Below are 17,954 nucleotides of genomic sequence, written 5' to 3' on the forward strand. Positions count from 1 at the left end.
CTGCAAATCCTCTACCTTCATTTTAAAAGGGGAAAACTGAAACCAATTATATTGAAGATATTGTCAACACATTGAAGAAAAAGATATAAGGGTAGGATTTTAATCATTTTTCTGGTATCTTTCAGCCACAGAAGGCAGAGGTTAGCTTTAATTATTCCAGGTGCAGATTTATAGTGTTGCCATTAAAAGCCAAAAGCCAATGAAGCTAGTGATGGTTGTTCTGTATGTGTTTCTTACCCTTTTAAATGCACATTGATCTCATGCTGTAAGGGTTATAGACTACACAAATGCAAATGGAGTTGGATGTTCATTTGTTTATTGTTTTAGATGTTTGACAGAAGATGCCGTCCTTTGACAAATACTTAAGCAAATTAAATCACACAAGCATGAATCCCATAAAATAGACTAACATGAATTTTCCGGTTTTCCTAAGCTCCTCTTTCCAAAACCATTATCTCTTTTTTTGAACAGCTTCTACTCCAGAGGAAATTGTCCATTTGGACAACTACAGTCAAAACAGAGTATAAGAGAGCACTCAGAAAGAAAGAGGCTCTGGAGGAAAACGCTTACCATCAAATTCTTGCCCTTTCTGTGAAGTTTCAGGGCCTCTGAAGAACTCAGCTTTGGAAACACGGCGTAACCAAGACCTTGTGAGGTAAGAAGTTCCTATCCTCTACGTGTTCCTCTAGCGCGCCATACATTCAGTACCGTTCCCTTTATTTTCTGTGGGTATTCCCCTGTCTGCAGGAGCGGCTGGGCATTTGTGCTCGAAGGTGAGACTCGTTCTGGAGATGCTCCAGGTCACCACGTTGCTCTGGTGCAACTATGTCCAAGGCAGAAGCCATGTGCTGTGCCAGCCCTGCAAAAACCAAGCTGTGGGTGTAGGCACGTTGCCACAAACTCACAGCAGCACCTCGGTGACATCTTAACCTGGTTCCTGTGCCTCTGGGACGGGACAGCATGAACACGGCCAGCCGGACGTGGGTCGTGGTCATGTCCCCCTGCCTGGCGCTCATCCGGCTGCACCCAGGGGGCTGGCTGGAGCACCGGGCGCGCAAGGAGAAAGTGAGAGCTGGGTTTGACCGGTCAGGAGGCGCGACGGTTCGGCGGGGGGCGGGGGGGACCGTGGGGGAAGTCTGGCTGCTGTTTTCGGCGAGCCAGGCTCCTCACAGTGAAAGCATAAGAGGCCACAGGGGTGAGCTGCTGCAAGGGAAACTCCGGATGCTGCCTGCCGGGGACCGCGAGGCGCAGGTATGGGGTGAGCAGGGACCGCGGGCACCAGCTGCCCGCCCGCCCTGAGGATGCGCAGCCTCGGCAGCAGCATCCGTGGGGGTGGTACCCGCCGGGGCTCGGGGCTGCGCCCCCTCCTGCACTGAGCAGAGGCAGGGGAAGCCAGCTGGGATACCCTGGAGATGAACTCCTCCAGGGGACTTCCTTAAAAAGAAAAAAAAAAAATCATTTTTTATTTATTTACTTAAAAAAAAAAAAAAAAAAGGTCTTTTTGCACTTGAAATGATCACGGTGGGGCCGATCAGGCTGGATAAGCGGATGGGTGGTTTGCTGGGGGCTAGTGCTGTTGCTCAGTATGCTCCCCGAGCCGCCAGGCTGCTGCGAGTGGAGGAGGGCTTGTTTGCGTTTGGCTTGTTAAACCCTGGGATTTCAAGTGCGCCTCCGGATGAACCGCGGCACGGCAGATGTGCGGAGGGAAGGGAGATGCTTTCGGCTGGAGCCAAAAAGTACGTGTCGGGAGGAGGGTTGCTGAAAAGGGGGAGCTGGGCAGGAAGAAGGGAAGGGAGCCCTTCTCTTCTGGTTTTGGTAGGGTTTTTTTTGTTTTTTGCTTGCTTGGTTTTGTTTGAGGGTTCTTCCCTCCCTCTACGGAATAATTGGTTTAATTGTTTGCCCTTTAAAAATCTTCTCAAAGTTGTCTTGATTTAATGAGTTTTGATTTCTTTTTTTGTGCAGCTGAGCTGGATCTCCCCAGAGGGAAATGTTCTTTATGAGGCTGTGTCTAGATTTTTAGGCTGGAATTGGAGTTTTGGTTGATGGGAAAACCCTGGCCATGCAAGGGAGGATGTAGCAGGTGACTTCTCATTGTGGTACTTGTTGCACCGTCAAGATCTAGTTCACTAAACCTTATCGCGATCTTGTTGTTAATAGCAGGAAAATCTTAAAAAAAGGAGAAATATAAATGAAGCCCTAGAGCGGATTTCAGGGTTGTTACCCTTCGTGGAGCTGATTCATGTAATGTAAAGTGACCTAAATGACGTGCTGTAGAAGGGTCTGTCAGTTGTTTATGTGTTTAGCTAGGATTATTTGAAGACATAAGGAAAAGAGGATTTACTTGTGCATTGCAAATTAGTTACGATGATTGGGGGCAGAAAACTGAGGCAGGTCAGCAAACTCTATATGAGGAATATTTTTGTCCCTGGGTACCCCGACCTCATATTTTTGCAATACCTTGTACTGATTTTAGAATAGATTTCCTACTAAATCTTTGATTGTTTGCCTGTATTTAACTTCATTAGCCAGCCCAGCACTGGCTTTGAAGTAACTCTACTAAGAATATTTGTGCCCTTCTCGGTAAACTGCTGTTGTACAAACAAGGTTTTACGACTGGAAGAGGAAGGGCTGTGGGAGTGGTGCGAGAGAAGTCCCAGCTCGGGAGGGAAGCGGTGGGTGTCATCTAATTGCAACAGGTCACTGTCTTGCAGTATCCCACAGAGAGAAGGAAGTTGGGGACAGCTTCACTTTGGATTGATTTTTGTCTTTTCATTCACATCTTTATTAGGGTGGCCGTGCAGGTTATTTCTGCTGTTAAATTTTCTCTGAAATCTCCTAGGATAGTTATGTCCAAGTTTGTTCCCTGTCACTATGTGCTTACCAAATTTTGAGCTAGTTCATGTTCTGTGATACTTCCTCTTGTCATCAAGTTAGCTATAGAAGAACGCAGGAGTGTAAGAATGTACTTCAGTAAGTTCATGATGAGATTTAAAGCTGAAAATTTGTGATGTCGTTCAACTGCTTTTTGGGGGGAGAGGGGATTGCAGGGATTTCAAATTGTTCCCCGCAGGCTGCCCCATGCTGCCAACGTGCTGGGTTGCCAGCCCACAGAGATGGTGGGGCTGCTCAAGGTTGTCTGCCCGATCCAGTAGTTCCTGTCAAACAATTTCAAGCAGAATTGATTGGAAATGCAAGACCAAGGCCCAGAATAGAAATATATGTTTGCGTAATATTGGTGGTGATTAGATGAGGCTGATGATGCTGTTGAACCACCAGGTCATCACAAAGCAATGTTAATAGATGAGGTGGTACAGCCTTTTGTAGCTAGGTACCCAGCAGTTTCTCAAAGTTGCACAAAAAGAACAAGAAGATGTGGAGCTGCAAGATGTTACAGCTGCCATATAAGCTAAGCTATTTCAGTGCTGAAAAATGGGAAACCTTGGTTGAGTGGTGCAAGGGGGATGAAGGGGTTCCTGATAATGCAGCTGACAGGCAGCTGGAGGACTGACTTGAGCAAAATGTTTGTACTCTTATCAAAGGACTCCAATACAGTCACTAGACACCTTAAATAAATTCTGTGATGAGGACAGTCATCCTGGGATGCATCAAAATAAAAAGACGTCGTTCACAATTAACATGTAATTTTGGTAGGTACTGATTTGAGTGCGCGCTTAGCAACAAGCTAATTAACCAGTCAAAAATGCATGATACCGGATCGTAGCCAGTAGTTCAGCATGCGATGCAACACGTACAAAATGCATGAGTTTATAGAAGGGGGAGGCATGGTTCAAGTATCCAGACTTGGGCTGCCGTACAGCTGGATCACGACGTATGCTGGTGGTTCACCCTGTAGGGTGTCTGCTGGTTTCTTGCTGTACTGCCCGGATGAAGGCTCAGTCCCATATTGAGTCAGACTTGGTGTCTGGGGCCTCCAGGGCAGCCCGTTGCGGTGGGGGACGAGCGGCTCTCCCTGGGAGCACTGCGCTGGGCCCCAGCCCGTGGAGCTGCCGGCCTCCCCCAGGGAGGGCAAACCCAGGCATGGCATCCGTGGCTTGCCTCGTTAGGTCTTTGCATAGAGAAAGCAGGACAAATAAATAGGCAGGAGGCCCTTCCTGATGTTTGTGGTGTAAATGGACGGAGCACTGCAAGAGGCTGATGAGCCCAGACCGGCAGACTTGAATGCAGGGTGAGGATATATGCCTGAGGTCTGCTAAAATTTATAACGACAAAACAAAGCAGACTACTGTCAGCATAGCTACATTGCCAGTAACTTTACAGGCTAGGCGAAACAAAGTCTTTGCTGGTTGAAGGATAGTATGAACTATTTAATTTAAGCAGCTAAAGGTAGTCTAGGGCTAATAGAGCATGGGAAAAAATATCACTGCCCATGCTGTATCTGTGCCCTAACAATGACTGAAAAGGAACTTTTCTCTCAGGTGAGAAATCTATTTATTTTTGAATTTAAAAAAAAAAAAAGGCAGACTATTTCTCTTGAACTTTCTGAAAACAATGACAGTAGTCATCAGTAAAGTACTTGCCTTTTTCTTAGAAAAAATACATACCTAGGTTTTTGTGTTACTGATGTCTTTTACTATGACTTATTTACTAAAACTTCTACTAAACATTCAAAGATCAAAGCTGACTAAACCTTCGTGATGATATAGGAATGATGGCCAGGGGAGAGAGAGTGAGTGTGGTTTGTGACCATGCAGCGTTGGCCTTACCATGGTCTCATTGATGTCAGTGGCATCTTCTCCTGTTGTGTTTTAGGAGATCATCACACCGAAGGCTCAGCGCTAGTGACTGAAGGGCAGCAGTGGTGGGAGAACTGCTGCGCTAATGCCATTGCTTGGGAAAACTCTGCGGACACTGCTGCAGGTAAACACCGCTTGGTTACTCTCAAAGCGGCTGATGAGGAAATTCAGGTCGCCTCAAAAGCTAAAGAGTTGCCAGACCTATATTTGCAGGTCCCTCCTTAGCAGCGCATGAGGTTTCTCTTTGGTGTCCTGGATGATGCTTCCAGACCTTTAGGTAATCCGTATGCAACAGAATTATTTTGTGTTCATCCCTAATTTCTGTATAGACGCTGTGAAATTGCTTTTCAGCTCTGTTACCAGCTCAGCGTTTACATTAACATTTGATCCCAACAAAACAAACAAATATGCAGTTGAATTTCAGTACAAGTTTCCAAATAACAGTAAATATTGATGTTTCAAATAGGATCTTTTAGTTGTATGCTCAGGAGTCTCTCTCTTGCCACTGTGACTGTCATGAGCAGATTATCCCCTCGTGTCTCTCTCTACTCCTTTTTCCAAGGAGAGATGCTCTTTAGCGCTCCACGTTCTGGAGCTGGGTGGACTGATGAAGGTCCAGAGCAGGCTTGACTCCAATTTGAACATGATTTGAGAGCTGAGCCTTGCTGTATTTCCCTTTGCTTGTTTTGTGAGATTGCCTGGTGGTTGTCTCCATCTTGCACTGCACTTAATGGCATATTACTGTGCTGGCTTGCTAATATGTTTGTTTAATAAAAATAAAGGCTCAGAAGGAGCTAGTTTTTGTCTGGGGTAAGAGGTGTGACTCCACAGAAAAACTTGTGGGAACTTCCTGCAGCTTTCTGACTTGGCCCAGTAAAAGCAGGCTTGGACCGAACCTACCTGTGTGGGCTTCTCTTTTTTGTAAAACATCACTTTTTAAATCAGAAAATGGCTTCTGCTTAGACTCTCTTTTCTGGTAATTCGTTACAGTTCTAAGCTGTTGCAAAGGTCAAGTAGGAGTTACTTTTCATGTTCCCAAGATCTGGAGATTACTGGTGGTGGTGGAGGGGGAGAAGATGTTTTCTAATACAAGTATGATTAAAAATAACCTGAATGTTTCCCAGTGGTATGTAGAGACCTCTTTATTTAAAAAAAAAAAAAAAAGAAAAAGAAAAAAAGGAGGAGAAAATCTGAGCCTTTAGAGCCTGTAGAGTATATGATTACTTTTTTCATTACCTTTGTAGAGTCTTGAAAAGTGCTCTGCGGAAGTTATTCAGAGTTGAAGATATATCTCCATGTAATTAAAACAAGAGATCAGTTTGAGACAGCTGCATAGTCTACCTTCAAGTGTGCCCCACACAGCAGTGGAGAGGGTAAGGATTAAGCTCCTTCTTTGCTATACCGAAGTTATCATGAGGCTTCTGCAGATCAAACTGAAGGCATTTGCTTTCATGTAATGTATTTTTTCTTCCTCTAGGATGAGCGTATCCACATGATAATTACATTTTCTAAGAGGTGCAGAAGTCACTTTTTTAATATACACACTTGTTCCCACCAAATGGGTCAGAGCATGCTCCATTTCTTAAGTATTTTATAAATCTGAATGTCTTGTGATCGTTGTAAGTGCTCCGTAATTAAGTCCATAGTGCAATTCCTTATCAGTTTGGCAGTGCTGCTTGCACCTTCCTCTGAAGTATGTCTTCAGTACTTTCGTAGCTTGCTAATGTTAAGTCCATTTGCCCGTTGTCACTCGTTCGTTCTGCAGAAGTCTGTTTCTTCTTTTAGCTAATAGTTTGCTTCTACTAAGGGAGGACCTGGATCTTTTTCTTTCTGTTCACCTGGAGGGTGCATTTGCAAAGCAAAATCCCCTTCCTGGACAAGGGTTGGTTTGGGGCAGGGGGTGGGGTTAGGGGAGGTTGTCCTACTGTCAAAGGAAAAGACTCAGCATTCATCTGGCAGTTAAGATTTGACTTTCTTTGCAGAGATGGGGAAAGATTTGACTGCATGGGTCATCTTAAATATATCTCACATAATTCCTTCTCTCCCCAGTCAACTCCATTATCTCAGTTATCGGTTATAGCTAGGTGCTTTATTCTAAACATAGTATTATCTAGCTGAAATTTGTCAGACTGAAACGTGTAGGCAGTTGGATTAAATGTTGTACCGGTGAACTGGTAAAACTCTGTGACGTGAATCATAAAACATTCTGAAACCAGTTTTTCAGTTATACTTAGGCATGTAACAAGGCATATGAACGCCAAATAGTGTTTTCAACAATGCAGGGAAAGAGTTAAGTGTATTGCCAGCAGCACAGTAAATGTGTGAAGTGCCTAAAAACCTTTGGAAATCTGTCTGTTCATGCAGCCACAGTAAGATAAACTGTTAGAGAAGAAATGGAGTACTTACTGCAGCCTTCCTATCCAAGAAGTATGGTCCTTAAGCAGATTGCATACCTCGTTCAAGCTACCCTACAGCCTTTAGGGCCAAAATGTGCATATAGGTTCATTTGGCTTTTGCTGTCTGTCCCAAGTTCCCTGTGGATGTAAAATAAGGTAGGTAGAAAGATTTTATTTTCCTGAGAGGCATACCTGTCCTCCAGTAACTAAACTAATTTTTCATTTTTCCTTATGGTTGGAACCCTTTTTTCGTTATGTGTTTTGGGGTTTTGTATTCATGGAAGCATGAAATAATTTCGGTTGGAAGGGACTGCTGGTGGTCCTCAAGTGTGACCTCATGCCCCAGCAAGGCTAACTTCAAGTTTAGAAAATCTCCATGTATGGACATTCTGCAGTCTCTCTGGGCCCCTGTTCCAGTGTTTAACCAATGTCACTGCAAGTTTTGCCCTAAATGCAGTTGAAATCCCTTTGCTGCAACTCGTGTCTGTTGCCTCTTGTCCCTTCCCTGGGCACCTATGGGAAGAGTCTGGCTCTGCCTCCTGTATAACCCTTGCATAAGCAGTGAAATATTAAACAGATAATCGTGGATACTAAATGGGAGTATTACTTAGCTTAAAGCTATTAGACACTTCTTTGGTCTGAGCAGAAATTGTAAGTTACAGAGTTCATCTTAATACCACAACTGAATTGAATGTGATAGATTGACACTGTGTACTTGCTGCATTTCCTATGTTTTTTCCCTAAGCATCTGTTGTCGGAGCCCGTCAGGTATAAGATACGAGACTGGATGGACCTCTCCTATGACTTGTTTTGGCAGTTTTCGTGTTCATAAATTTATGTGATGGAACGGCACAAATGGCATGAGAAAGCCAGGGTTTTGCTTTACATCGCCCCCTCCACCCTCCTTCCCATAACCAAAAATTCTTGTTGCAATACAGAAATTACTTTGGTTGATGAAGAACGTCTCTGGTTTCAGGCCTTCAGTTTAGAGCCCTTCCTGCAGCACAAAAATCAGTTTGCGTATAAACAGGGAAATATGAAGTGTGAGGTGGATTCTTTGATTAAGCCATAGTTCTTTTATACTCAGCTGGGAACAAGTGCAAGTAAAGCATGACCGAAGCGGAGTTAATAGAGAAAGCATAGTGTATTTCCATTATTATCATTATTCTTCCTTCATTATTCAAAAAAGTTTATCACAGTTCATGAGTTACAGAATAGAAAACAATATAGAGCAGAGAATCCAGCAGAGAGCAAACAGCCACATGGATGAAAAATATTAGCTATGCGTCTTTTTAAAAGTAGCATTAGAATGATTGTATAGGATTATTTGAAATTATTAACATCTAGCCTTAATTGTTTTGTTAGGACATGTTTAGATTTTCTAATGACTCCGTGAAAAGCAGGTACCAGTTCTTTGTTTGTGGGGTGGTTTTTTGGTTTTTTGGGGGTTTTGTTGGTTTGTTTTTCAGAATCCTTAAAAGTAAGCACACGTTTTCCTAGGATATATTTTAAATGCAGGGCCCAATTTTCAAAGCGGTTTTCACACAAGTCTTATGGCAGCAGCTTGGTGAGTCTCCCCAAGAAGCAGAGCAGGGCAATGAGAAGACTACTCGCTTTCAGGTGAGATGCATAAAACTGGTGGCTGGTGAAGGGTTCTCTCTGTGTTAGCAGCAGTAACCAAGAGAATATTTAATCTCGCTTTCCAGAAGCCAGGGTATGCGTTCAAGAAATTTGAAACCTTGGGGCAGGATGTTATATTGGCCCACTTGGCCCTCTGACAGAGATCAGAATTTCAAAATACGACGCCAAAATTTTGGGAAAGATAGTCACGTTTCTTCATGTGCCCTCTCTAAAGCCAGTAATGTATAAGCACCGTAAGGTGGCCGCGGTCAGTGCTGCCGCTGCCACCTCGCTGCTGGGATTGAAGCTCTTGGGCTGCCGGAGCCGAAGGAGGAAAAGGCTGATCGTCAGGGGAAGCAATGGCAACATGTGAAATTGCTTTTGACATATGATGAGCAGGCTAGAGTGCGAAGGGCAGAGGTATCTGACTGGTGAAATAGGACCAACAGTTGACTGACAACCCAATCAAAGTAAAAATGAACTGGGATGAACTACAGGAGCTCGAAGGAACCAGAGCCAGGAGAGTAGGTCAGGTCAAGAATATGTTGTGCCAAAGGATTACAGTGTCAGGGAGTGCAGAGCATTAGTAATTTTTGATTATTGTTATTATTTTAGGCAACAGGGCACATAAGCCTCAGAGTAGCCAATCTGAAGTAAAGGCTTTTTTTTTCTTTTTTAAGTAAACTTTGCACTATTATTAAAGAGCTGTGGTTAGCAGTAAGATGCTCAGAAGGGAAAAAAAGAGCTGATGGAAGTATGATGCATAATACACTGGAAGAAAAAAACCTTAAATATTTGCTTTAGCATATAAATGATTTCTCGCTAAAGATTGCAAAGTTTCTTATAGTAAAAGGAATAACTGATATCACATTTTGACTACACATGCTTTTCTTTAACATGAAACATCTTAAAAAAAAATGCATCCTGAGATTTCCCCCTACAGTTTTGTTGTCACCTCCTGCTAACAGTCATCCCTTCCCTTATGGACAGAACAAGTATGCACTGAACTGTAATAGTTCAGATAATTTTGATGCAGTGTTAGCATTGATTAGATACGTTCAGTGGCTTTAGTGCTGCCTCCCTAGTTCATACTGTTCTTTGGGGCGCATTTGAGCATGGCATCGGATATTTTCAAAGGCATATATGCCCAGAGGGACAATATGATGTAGTATCTCAGGATTTGCGTTAAGGAAGTGGCTGTGCCAGCGTGCAAGCCTTCGAGAGGTGAGAAGGGGAAGATGGACTTGAGCTCCGGTTCAGCTGAGTATTGGTAGCATGTGATAGTGGTTGATTATTCACTTTTTTTTTTTTTTTTCCTCCCCTCTCTCCTCTCAAAGTGATTTAAGTCATGGTCAGACTTGGTTGTTTGATGATTTTCTTTCTGTTTAGATTTGGATGTGTTTTAAAAAAAAAACCAACAACAACACACATTTTCTATCAAGGAACATTTTGTAAAGACCTGGCTAATGTTACTTGTCTTGATTTTTGCATGTAGATCCGTACTGGAACAGAAAACGTCCACAAAGAATATACCTTTGTACCTTATTTTAGGACTTTTAGGTCTTGGGGAGGGGAAAAAGATTTGTTGCCTCAACAGTTGATTATAGCTGCTTGGATGGAGGCAGGGCCAAAAAACATCCTCGTTGCTTGGCAGTGCTTCCCCACGAAAACCCGGGAAGGAAGGAGCAACGCGGCGCTCTCCTCCCAAGGCTGAGGTTCTGCTGGTGCGCTCCGTGTCGTAACTTGTACGGCTGTGGGTAAGCGGTCGCGTCTGATAACCCCTGCCCAAGCCGGGGAGATAGTGCTCAGGCTGGAACCGCAGCCAGCTCGCGGTTTTTTCAGCTGCACCGATCTGTGCGTGGAGAGAAGCAAGCCCTTATTTTATCACCGGTTTCAGCAGTGCGGCTCTGAGTGTATGTAGAAAGTATCTTCCAGGTACTTTTCAGGAAATAATGTACTGTTTAGAAGCTCTGTTGGTCAATCAGTCTTCAGAGAGACGGAAGCATGCCCCTGGAAAAAGAAGATAGCTTTGTGAAGAGCAAACAGATATTAAAACAGTACTCATTTTCTTTTTTTTATAGATTAGCTCTGAGCACTACATTGCTCTCATGTGAATCATTTTTATAGCTGTCATGTCACATTAATTGTAAAACATATGAATTATTAATAGCCCTTGCCTTCGTTGACTCACAGGATTGGGTGTGTAAGCACCTCCGTTTGTCTACTGCACTGAGTTTGCTCTCATGGCCTGAAATAATTCAGTTTTAGGTGGGTGTATCTTTGGGTTGTTGAAGTTATCTGACACCCACTTATGTGGTGGTAGGTTGCTTGCAACTGTAAGGAGTTTCTTTCAGATCCTCTGTAGCTGTAATTAAAGCTTCTTGTCAAAGCAGTGGCCGTGCTAAATAGGAGATCTTAAAAATATTTATTCAAATCAATGGGGATTTTTGGACTCTTCTAACTGATGTCAGGAAGACAGTTGGCATTATTTCAGTCTCTGCAATGATCGAGTATTTGAGGTGCACAAAAATGTCTTAGGTTATGTTTGTCTCTCAGGCCCAGGCTGAGGCTCGTGCACTGACTTTCTCTGGCGATACAATACAAAATCTGCCCCAAATGGAAGTCAAATATGGGATATTTTTTCAAGTGGCCTTCTAATTCAATAACAACCCGGAAACACTTGCTGGAATGGCATTAGTCAGATTTATATTTTTATTAGAGAGCAAAATTCTGTGGGTTTTTCCACAGTTTTCAAATCTGTTTTCTTTTTCTTGAGGTCATAGATAAGCTGAAATAAGGTTTCATTAAAAAGCTCTCTGAGGAGAGTCAAACAAATCCAGATGGAAAAACGTATGCCCAGTTGCACCTTCCATCTTCTAGAAAAATGTCCAGCAAGTGCTCTGTCTCTCTCGCTTTCACTCTCTCTCACCGCTTTCTGTCCCTCTCCTCCTCTCTCGATCTTGCCAATTCCTTCGAGCTCTCCAAACGGGGAGGATCGTCGTTTCTCCCAGCTTGGTGTGGGACATGGGGCTGCGCAGGGGCTCGGAGGGGCATTCCTGTTTCACACAAGTTGGGCTATGAATCCTGTATGTCTCTGTGGGCAAGAGAGATACGAACTTCTGACCACAACCCGAATAAGTGCCAGCCTCGGTCTGCCCCAAATGCTCGTTTAGGGGTTTGGTTGCCTTTGTTAGTTGTCCAGTTGCACAGAGAGCAGCGCTTGGCGGTTTTTGTTCTCGCTCTTCACTTTCGGATGAACTAGATTAACTTCACAGTTAAGTTAGCTAAATCAGTTGTCTTCTTGATTGAATATACATTATAAATATGTATTTGGGCTCGCAGCTTTGGCATGGGAACAGACTGGAATGAACTGTGTGGGAAGTGTGTTGCCCAGAGATCAATATGCAAAGTAACTTTCCCCGTGACGAGGCTTGTGGTTTGATTTGACTCTCCGAGGGCCAAATTAGTCTGGTAGTTGCTGTATGGTGTCATAATTGCGGTACTGCTAAAGAGAACAAGCTAAGTTGTTGTTATTTTTTAAATACTCAAAGGTGTTAAGAATACTTTTTGTAATTATTATTTCAAAATATGTCACGTTTTGAAAATACATCTGACCATCACTAGCTCTACTATAATTGCCACATAACAGCTGTCTCATGTGTTGGATCAAGACTTCATGCTTGCAAGATATCCATTAAGCCTCAAATTTTGTCGTTGTTTTAGGCCCAGTGGTGCTTCATACTGAAATAACCTCTTATATTGCCCCCTCCAGTGAAATTGCAAGGAACTTGGCAAGTATTACATGGTAACTGTCAGTCCAATGAGTTACTTCAAAAACATGCCAGTTGGTACGTATGGATTCCTCCTGTCTCACCAGACCTAAATGATGGTGACCCACTGTTTCTTTCTCCAAGACATCAGAGCGTGATGATATACACCTAGTTCTTGTACAGTAAGGTCAGTCTTAAGTTTCTGCTTTGTGAATCTGCCTAGCCGGGCAGCACAGAGAAGCCTCTACGCTGCTAATTCGCTGCCTTGTTAGTACACATTAATCCCCTGCCATGTAAGCAAGCCCTGACTTAAGCTCATTTCTGTGTAAATCATTTCCACAAGATGAGCTTGCATCTGTGACCAAAATCAGACCATAAATAAGGCTTTAGAGACTCTTATATCCACCTAAGGCGAGTCATGCCACTGTTTCTTTATTTTTCTGTTATTTCCTACCCCTACCCATTGAGTGGGGCCTATCCTCCCCCTCCTTTTTTAGCCTAAACTCTTTCTGTCTTCTGCATTGCAATCTTCATTAATCTCACCGGCTGGAAAGCAGAAACAGATGGCTTTAATTATTCGGACATTGTTTTATCATTAAAAAGCAAGTTACAAAAGCTTTAATAGAATAACTTTCCTCATCTGTTAAGTTTTCCATTGTTATTTAGGGCGAAACGTCCCCAGTTTATTTTTGTATCTGGTGCCCGCTTCCTTTGCCAGCTGGTTGAAGGAGAGCTGTTAATTGTTTGTCTTCCGTTCGCCTGCAGCTCTGCTGGCCACCCTGCCAGGAAAGCCCTCCAAGCAGTGGTGGAGGTGACAGCATTTTGATGTTTCAGTCACATCATGTATAATGGTACGGCCACATCACGATTTATGTGAGATGCCAGGTCCAACATGCCACACAGTCGAAACGCAAGCGATGGTAGGACGAACGTGGCGGGAGCCAAACAAAGCGAGTGCAAGATAAGGAAACATGCCACGAGCACGTTAGTGTGGCGTTCTTCACGGACTGCTTGACGTCCACGTTTTGGAGTGGACCAATTGGGTCGTTATGGACAGTCTCTTTAAGGTCTTCACTCGGGAAAAGGATACGTCTTCAGCAGAGCGCTTGGGATTCTGCCTCAAAACCACAGAAGGAGGGAGGTAATGAAACCAACTTGGAAGGGAAAACTGATAGGTGAATACCTCTCACGAGAGCGCGTGAAAACCCCCTTCACCCATTAAATAGCCGATATAGTGATTGAAAAAAACATGACAGATTTGTCTGCCTTCATGATCTCTTTCCTAAATCATGTCATTAGGGAGAAGGAGCCACGTTGCGGCTTATACTCCACAGGTTTTTCCAGTCTGCTTTGCGCGGCCGCAGTGACACCGAGCATCTTAAGCCGGGTTTATCTGGCCAGTTGTGCTGATTCCCGAGCAGCCGTACGTCACCGTGAGGCAGTGAGAGCACCTGGCACGAATCTTTAACTAAACTTCACGTGTGTAAGTTTTCAGACTGCGTTCTAAGGGGATCTGAGTTCACACTTAATAAAACGCAGATTGCGTTGAAATAGCCTGAAGTGTAATTGCATAGTGTGTTATAGCATTTAGAGAGGGGTGAGATGGATACCAAATCTGTGCTTTGTTTTGTTTCATCAAATGCAGTAATTTTGTTGCTAAAAAAGGCTAATATAAACTAAAACTTGGAAGGGCACAGCTGTGACTATGTTGAATGTAACCGGCTCAACTTAGCTACTATGCTGTTTAACAAGTCACCTAGAGATTGGAATAGATATCTTGAGGGTTTTGTGGTAGGAAAGAATCAGAGCAATTTGGGATATTCTTCTGTAATTTAATTTTATTCTTATTAATCCGGAGAAACTAAAAGTAGCAGCTTTTGAGAATACCAGCAAAAACAGCTTCTCGTTAGACTGCGCGACCGGGCTTCAGAATTTCCTTTTGTCTCTCTATTTCTCATCCATTATACTAAAATGCTTGCATTAGAAGATATTTAGGTGGTTAATTAAAAGGACCCAATAAGTCAAGCCTTCTTGAAGATGGTATTGTAGAAAAAGAGGAAAAACTTCAATTCTGTGTTAAAAGGCTTGCTGATACTAATTGTTTATCCCCAGTTGAGTGTTATTCTGTACTGAGAAAGGGTCTGTATTCGGAAAGCAGCGTTTGCTCAGCAGAGTAGATCTTAAATTCTCAACCTTAAAATCTTTATCCTTAACCTTTCCCGTTGTGAAACTATGCCAACTTAGTGAAATAAATTATGTGACTAAAATGAGGCACAAATTCTCTTCAATTAGCTTACAGCCATTTGCACTGGTTTAGCCTGTTTTATTTAGAAAATTTCCACTAGTTAAATTATTTTTAAGTTAATATTTTCTGCTGAAATAGCTATGTGCAGAGCTTGTGCACGCACAAGCACGTCTATCTTCTTCGATACAAATTACAGTCACAAACAGTTTTCTGTCTTTATCAGCTCGCCACGTTTCATACGGTTGGATGAAAGCCACCCGCTGCTGTATCGAGGTAGCAACTGAAAGATGGAATAAGTAACCGCCTTCCTACAGAAGTTGAAGTTGTTCTTGCTGCAATTAACGGAGCAGCAAAAGTGGCTGTGGTATTTTATGGGCTTCTCTGAAGGCAAGATACCTTCTCCAAAGCCCGGGCAGTCTAAACAGCCGTCCATTTAGATTCTTGCAGAGATTGCAGGCTCTGTGTAGTCACCAGTATTTATTGCTTTCCAGATTCCAGCCTGCAAGCATGAATAGCTTATTTTGTTCAGAAATGCCAATGATCGCTAATCTGAATTGTAATGTTTTATATGTGACGCTTGTCAGCTTTTGACAGAGCTCTTCACATGTAACTGAGTAAATAAGGCCAAAGTGTCCAGCTCGGCGGCTTTTCAGAAGAGAGATGAGTCAAGTCTCCTTTGGGTGTAAACTTCATAGTCCGTTTTTAAAATGAATTCTAACAACTGAGAGTTCCCATACAATGCAATAAAACATCATGCATGTTCCCGGTATGAACTTGCCCTAAATAATAGGCTTTATGTATGGTAAATAGGTAATACAGGGGTAAACCCTCAGCATGTTGAACAGCAGACGCTCCCTTTCATTTCTTTCGACTTTCATTGCGATGTTATCTTTTATGAGCTGCTGTTTTGGGAGCAATTGTCCCACTGTGGATGGAGGCCTTCAGAGCGTGGAGAATATTCGCCTTTCCCCTTGGAAGCCGTAGTTTTTATTCCGTTTAAGATACCACTTTGTCCCCGACAGCCTTCCTCTCTCGCTGCGTTTGCCTCGGACCCAGCCTTTTGCAGATGCTCGGGGTGCGCTGTGCATCCCGCCGTGCCTAAAGAGCAAAGGGCGATGGTAGGATCGCACCATGACCTGACCTTGGAAATTCCTCTTGTTGTAGATGACTGAGGATGTGAAGATGAAGAATGATAGAAGTCAGAAAGGAGAAGAACTAGTATAGGAGATTGTGGGAACGAGAAGCTAGCAACGAGAAAGAAAAGGCTGTTCTTACCTTTTCAAATGGCCCCTTAAATATTGCTAGTTGTGTCATATGTATCTTCTTGAAGGTGTTTTGCTGCCCTGCTCCTCCCCTAGAGGCCAAAACCGATCTTCCCCTATATCCCATATGTCTCTGAGCTGCACAGCGGCAAAACTTGGTGATGTGGACCGGGTCCTCCGCTGTGACAAGGTGCTATATTTTTGACTAAGCTGTGAATGTCTGAGCGTGTGCGAGTGCTCCGCGTGTCTCTGCTGCTTACGACTCAGGAAATACTAATCTCCATCAGGGTAGCAATCCCAGAGTCTTCTCATTGATAACACTAATGAGAGCTGAGTGGATTAGCTGCAGGCGGCCTTGCTGCTGAATTTAGCCAGTGATAAAACTGAATTTGTTTCCAAAAAATACATAAAGAATTGATGGGGCTTTGTTCATGCGCTGATGATAACGGACAGTGGAAGAAACGTCAAGACTGTTTCATGTATTTGTGCTTACACAGGCATTGCTACTGCTGCTGTTTTTCCTCTGGTCTCCTAGCTTTTCCATGGGGAATTCCCAGTTTTTGCAGTACTATTAGTCAGTGGATCAGGAGCTTGGGGAGACCCAGAGGGTTTAGTGTGGGTAAGCGTGAAGGCTAAGAGCGGGATTTGATATCAGTGCTCCTGATAGAAGCAAAAGTGTGATGGACTATTGCTTGTTGTACTGCAGTTTGTGTTGTGTCAGCTAGCTCTGTGCCCCTGTAGCTATTTTCATGCTGGCCCAACTTTCTTTCTCACATCATGACCAGAACCTTACATTTTTGTCACTTTTTTTTTTTTAATCTGTTTTCTTTGTGTATGTGGTTTATATATATATATATATATATATATATATATATATATATAAAACACCCTGGTATTAATAAACTAAGCAAATATTGAATAATTCTGGAGGGGAAACTTGCCTTGGTTACAGGGGATCAGAAGACAGTGCAGAGGTGCCTGCTTGATTTGCACAAGCTGTGGAAGTGGGGTGCTCTGCCTTCCTTCGCTGTTTCAGCATACTGAGTCAGTGTCCCCTGGAATAAATGTACCGAACGTGCTAACTTTTCCTTTTCCTTTGTTTTCCTTCCAGAGTTTGAATATGGGCGCTGAGCAGCACGCTGTGACCACAGCAGAGATCCCTGACCACGCTCTTTACACGGTTGGAACGTGCGTCCTCGTAATTGGCACTGTTGGCATCATAGGAAACCTCCTAGTTCTCTACGCCTTTTACAGGTACAGATTTTTGTTTACAGTTCTTCTGACGTGCCTTGAGGATCACGTGTGTCTGGGGGCGGATGTTCTGCCTTGGTTTCTTCTGGGGTTAAATCTACAGGCAAAGGCTAATGGCCTCAAATGTGCGGGGAAAAATGGCAAAAACCACCCCATGCACATGACTGATAGCCTCAGTACGAATTCCTCATCTTCGAAGGAATCAGTGAAAATGAGAGAGTAAATACATCGAGCCTTATTGTGTGAATAATTCTCTGCCAAGTTTAAAGAAAAATTTAGTACTTTAACTAATCAAAACAGTAGCCTCTCGATTGCAAACCTTATTCCTTCGCTAGCCCTGTAGAGCCTGTAGACTGTTTTACCAAAACTACCTCTCTTCCCTCCAGCCCACACTGGGCTGGAAGGACCAAGGAAGCTACGTTGGTGCGTGCAGTGAGCTCATGCCATCTGCGTATTCCCTGCTTCAGGCAGATCATAGGATTTCTGTCAGTTTGTATGCCCTGTTGCCTTCTGACAGTGTGATGGGTAGTGGAAACAGCTGCAGCTAGAGTATGTAAATATCTCTGGGAAGAAGTTGCCTTTTGTCGCATACTGTGGTGCTGCATTTCCAAATCCTTGTTGCTCAACGCTTATCTTCATTTGTTTTGGTACAAAGA

At 43.4% G+C, this 17,954-nt stretch overlaps 1 protein-coding gene across 2 annotated transcripts in view; it reads left to right on the forward strand.

Moving 5' to 3' along the window:
- Positions 1–17,954, forward strand: part of LOC104149452 (melanopsin) — a 57,894-nt gene that overhangs the window by 15,287 nt on the left and 24,653 nt on the right. The window contains exons 4-12 of one of the 2 annotated variants that reach the window (XM_068941580.1): positions 472–655; positions 748–1,065; positions 1,963–2,080; positions 3,540–3,647; positions 4,771–4,878; positions 5,999–6,127; positions 12,543–13,681; positions 13,840–14,023; positions 17,159–17,301. In XM_068941580.1, the coding sequence (XP_068797681.1) occupies positions 17,168–17,301 (134 nt within the window). In that variant the 5' untranslated portion in view covers positions 472–655; positions 748–1,065; positions 1,963–2,080; ... (4 more) ...; positions 13,840–14,023; positions 17,159–17,167. Of the gene's footprint in view, positions 1–471; positions 656–747; positions 1,066–1,962; positions 2,081–3,539; positions 3,648–4,770; positions 4,879–5,998; positions 6,128–12,542; positions 13,682–13,721; positions 14,024–17,158; positions 17,302–17,954 lie in introns of those variants that run through there. The other variant, XM_009683065.2, reaches the window with a different exon arrangement.

This window comes from Struthio camelus, chromosome 4 (genome assembly GCF_040807025.1).
Source record: "Struthio camelus isolate bStrCam1 chromosome 4, bStrCam1.hap1, whole genome shotgun sequence".
NCBI lineage: Eukaryota > Metazoa > Chordata > Aves > Struthioniformes > Struthionidae > Struthio > Struthio camelus.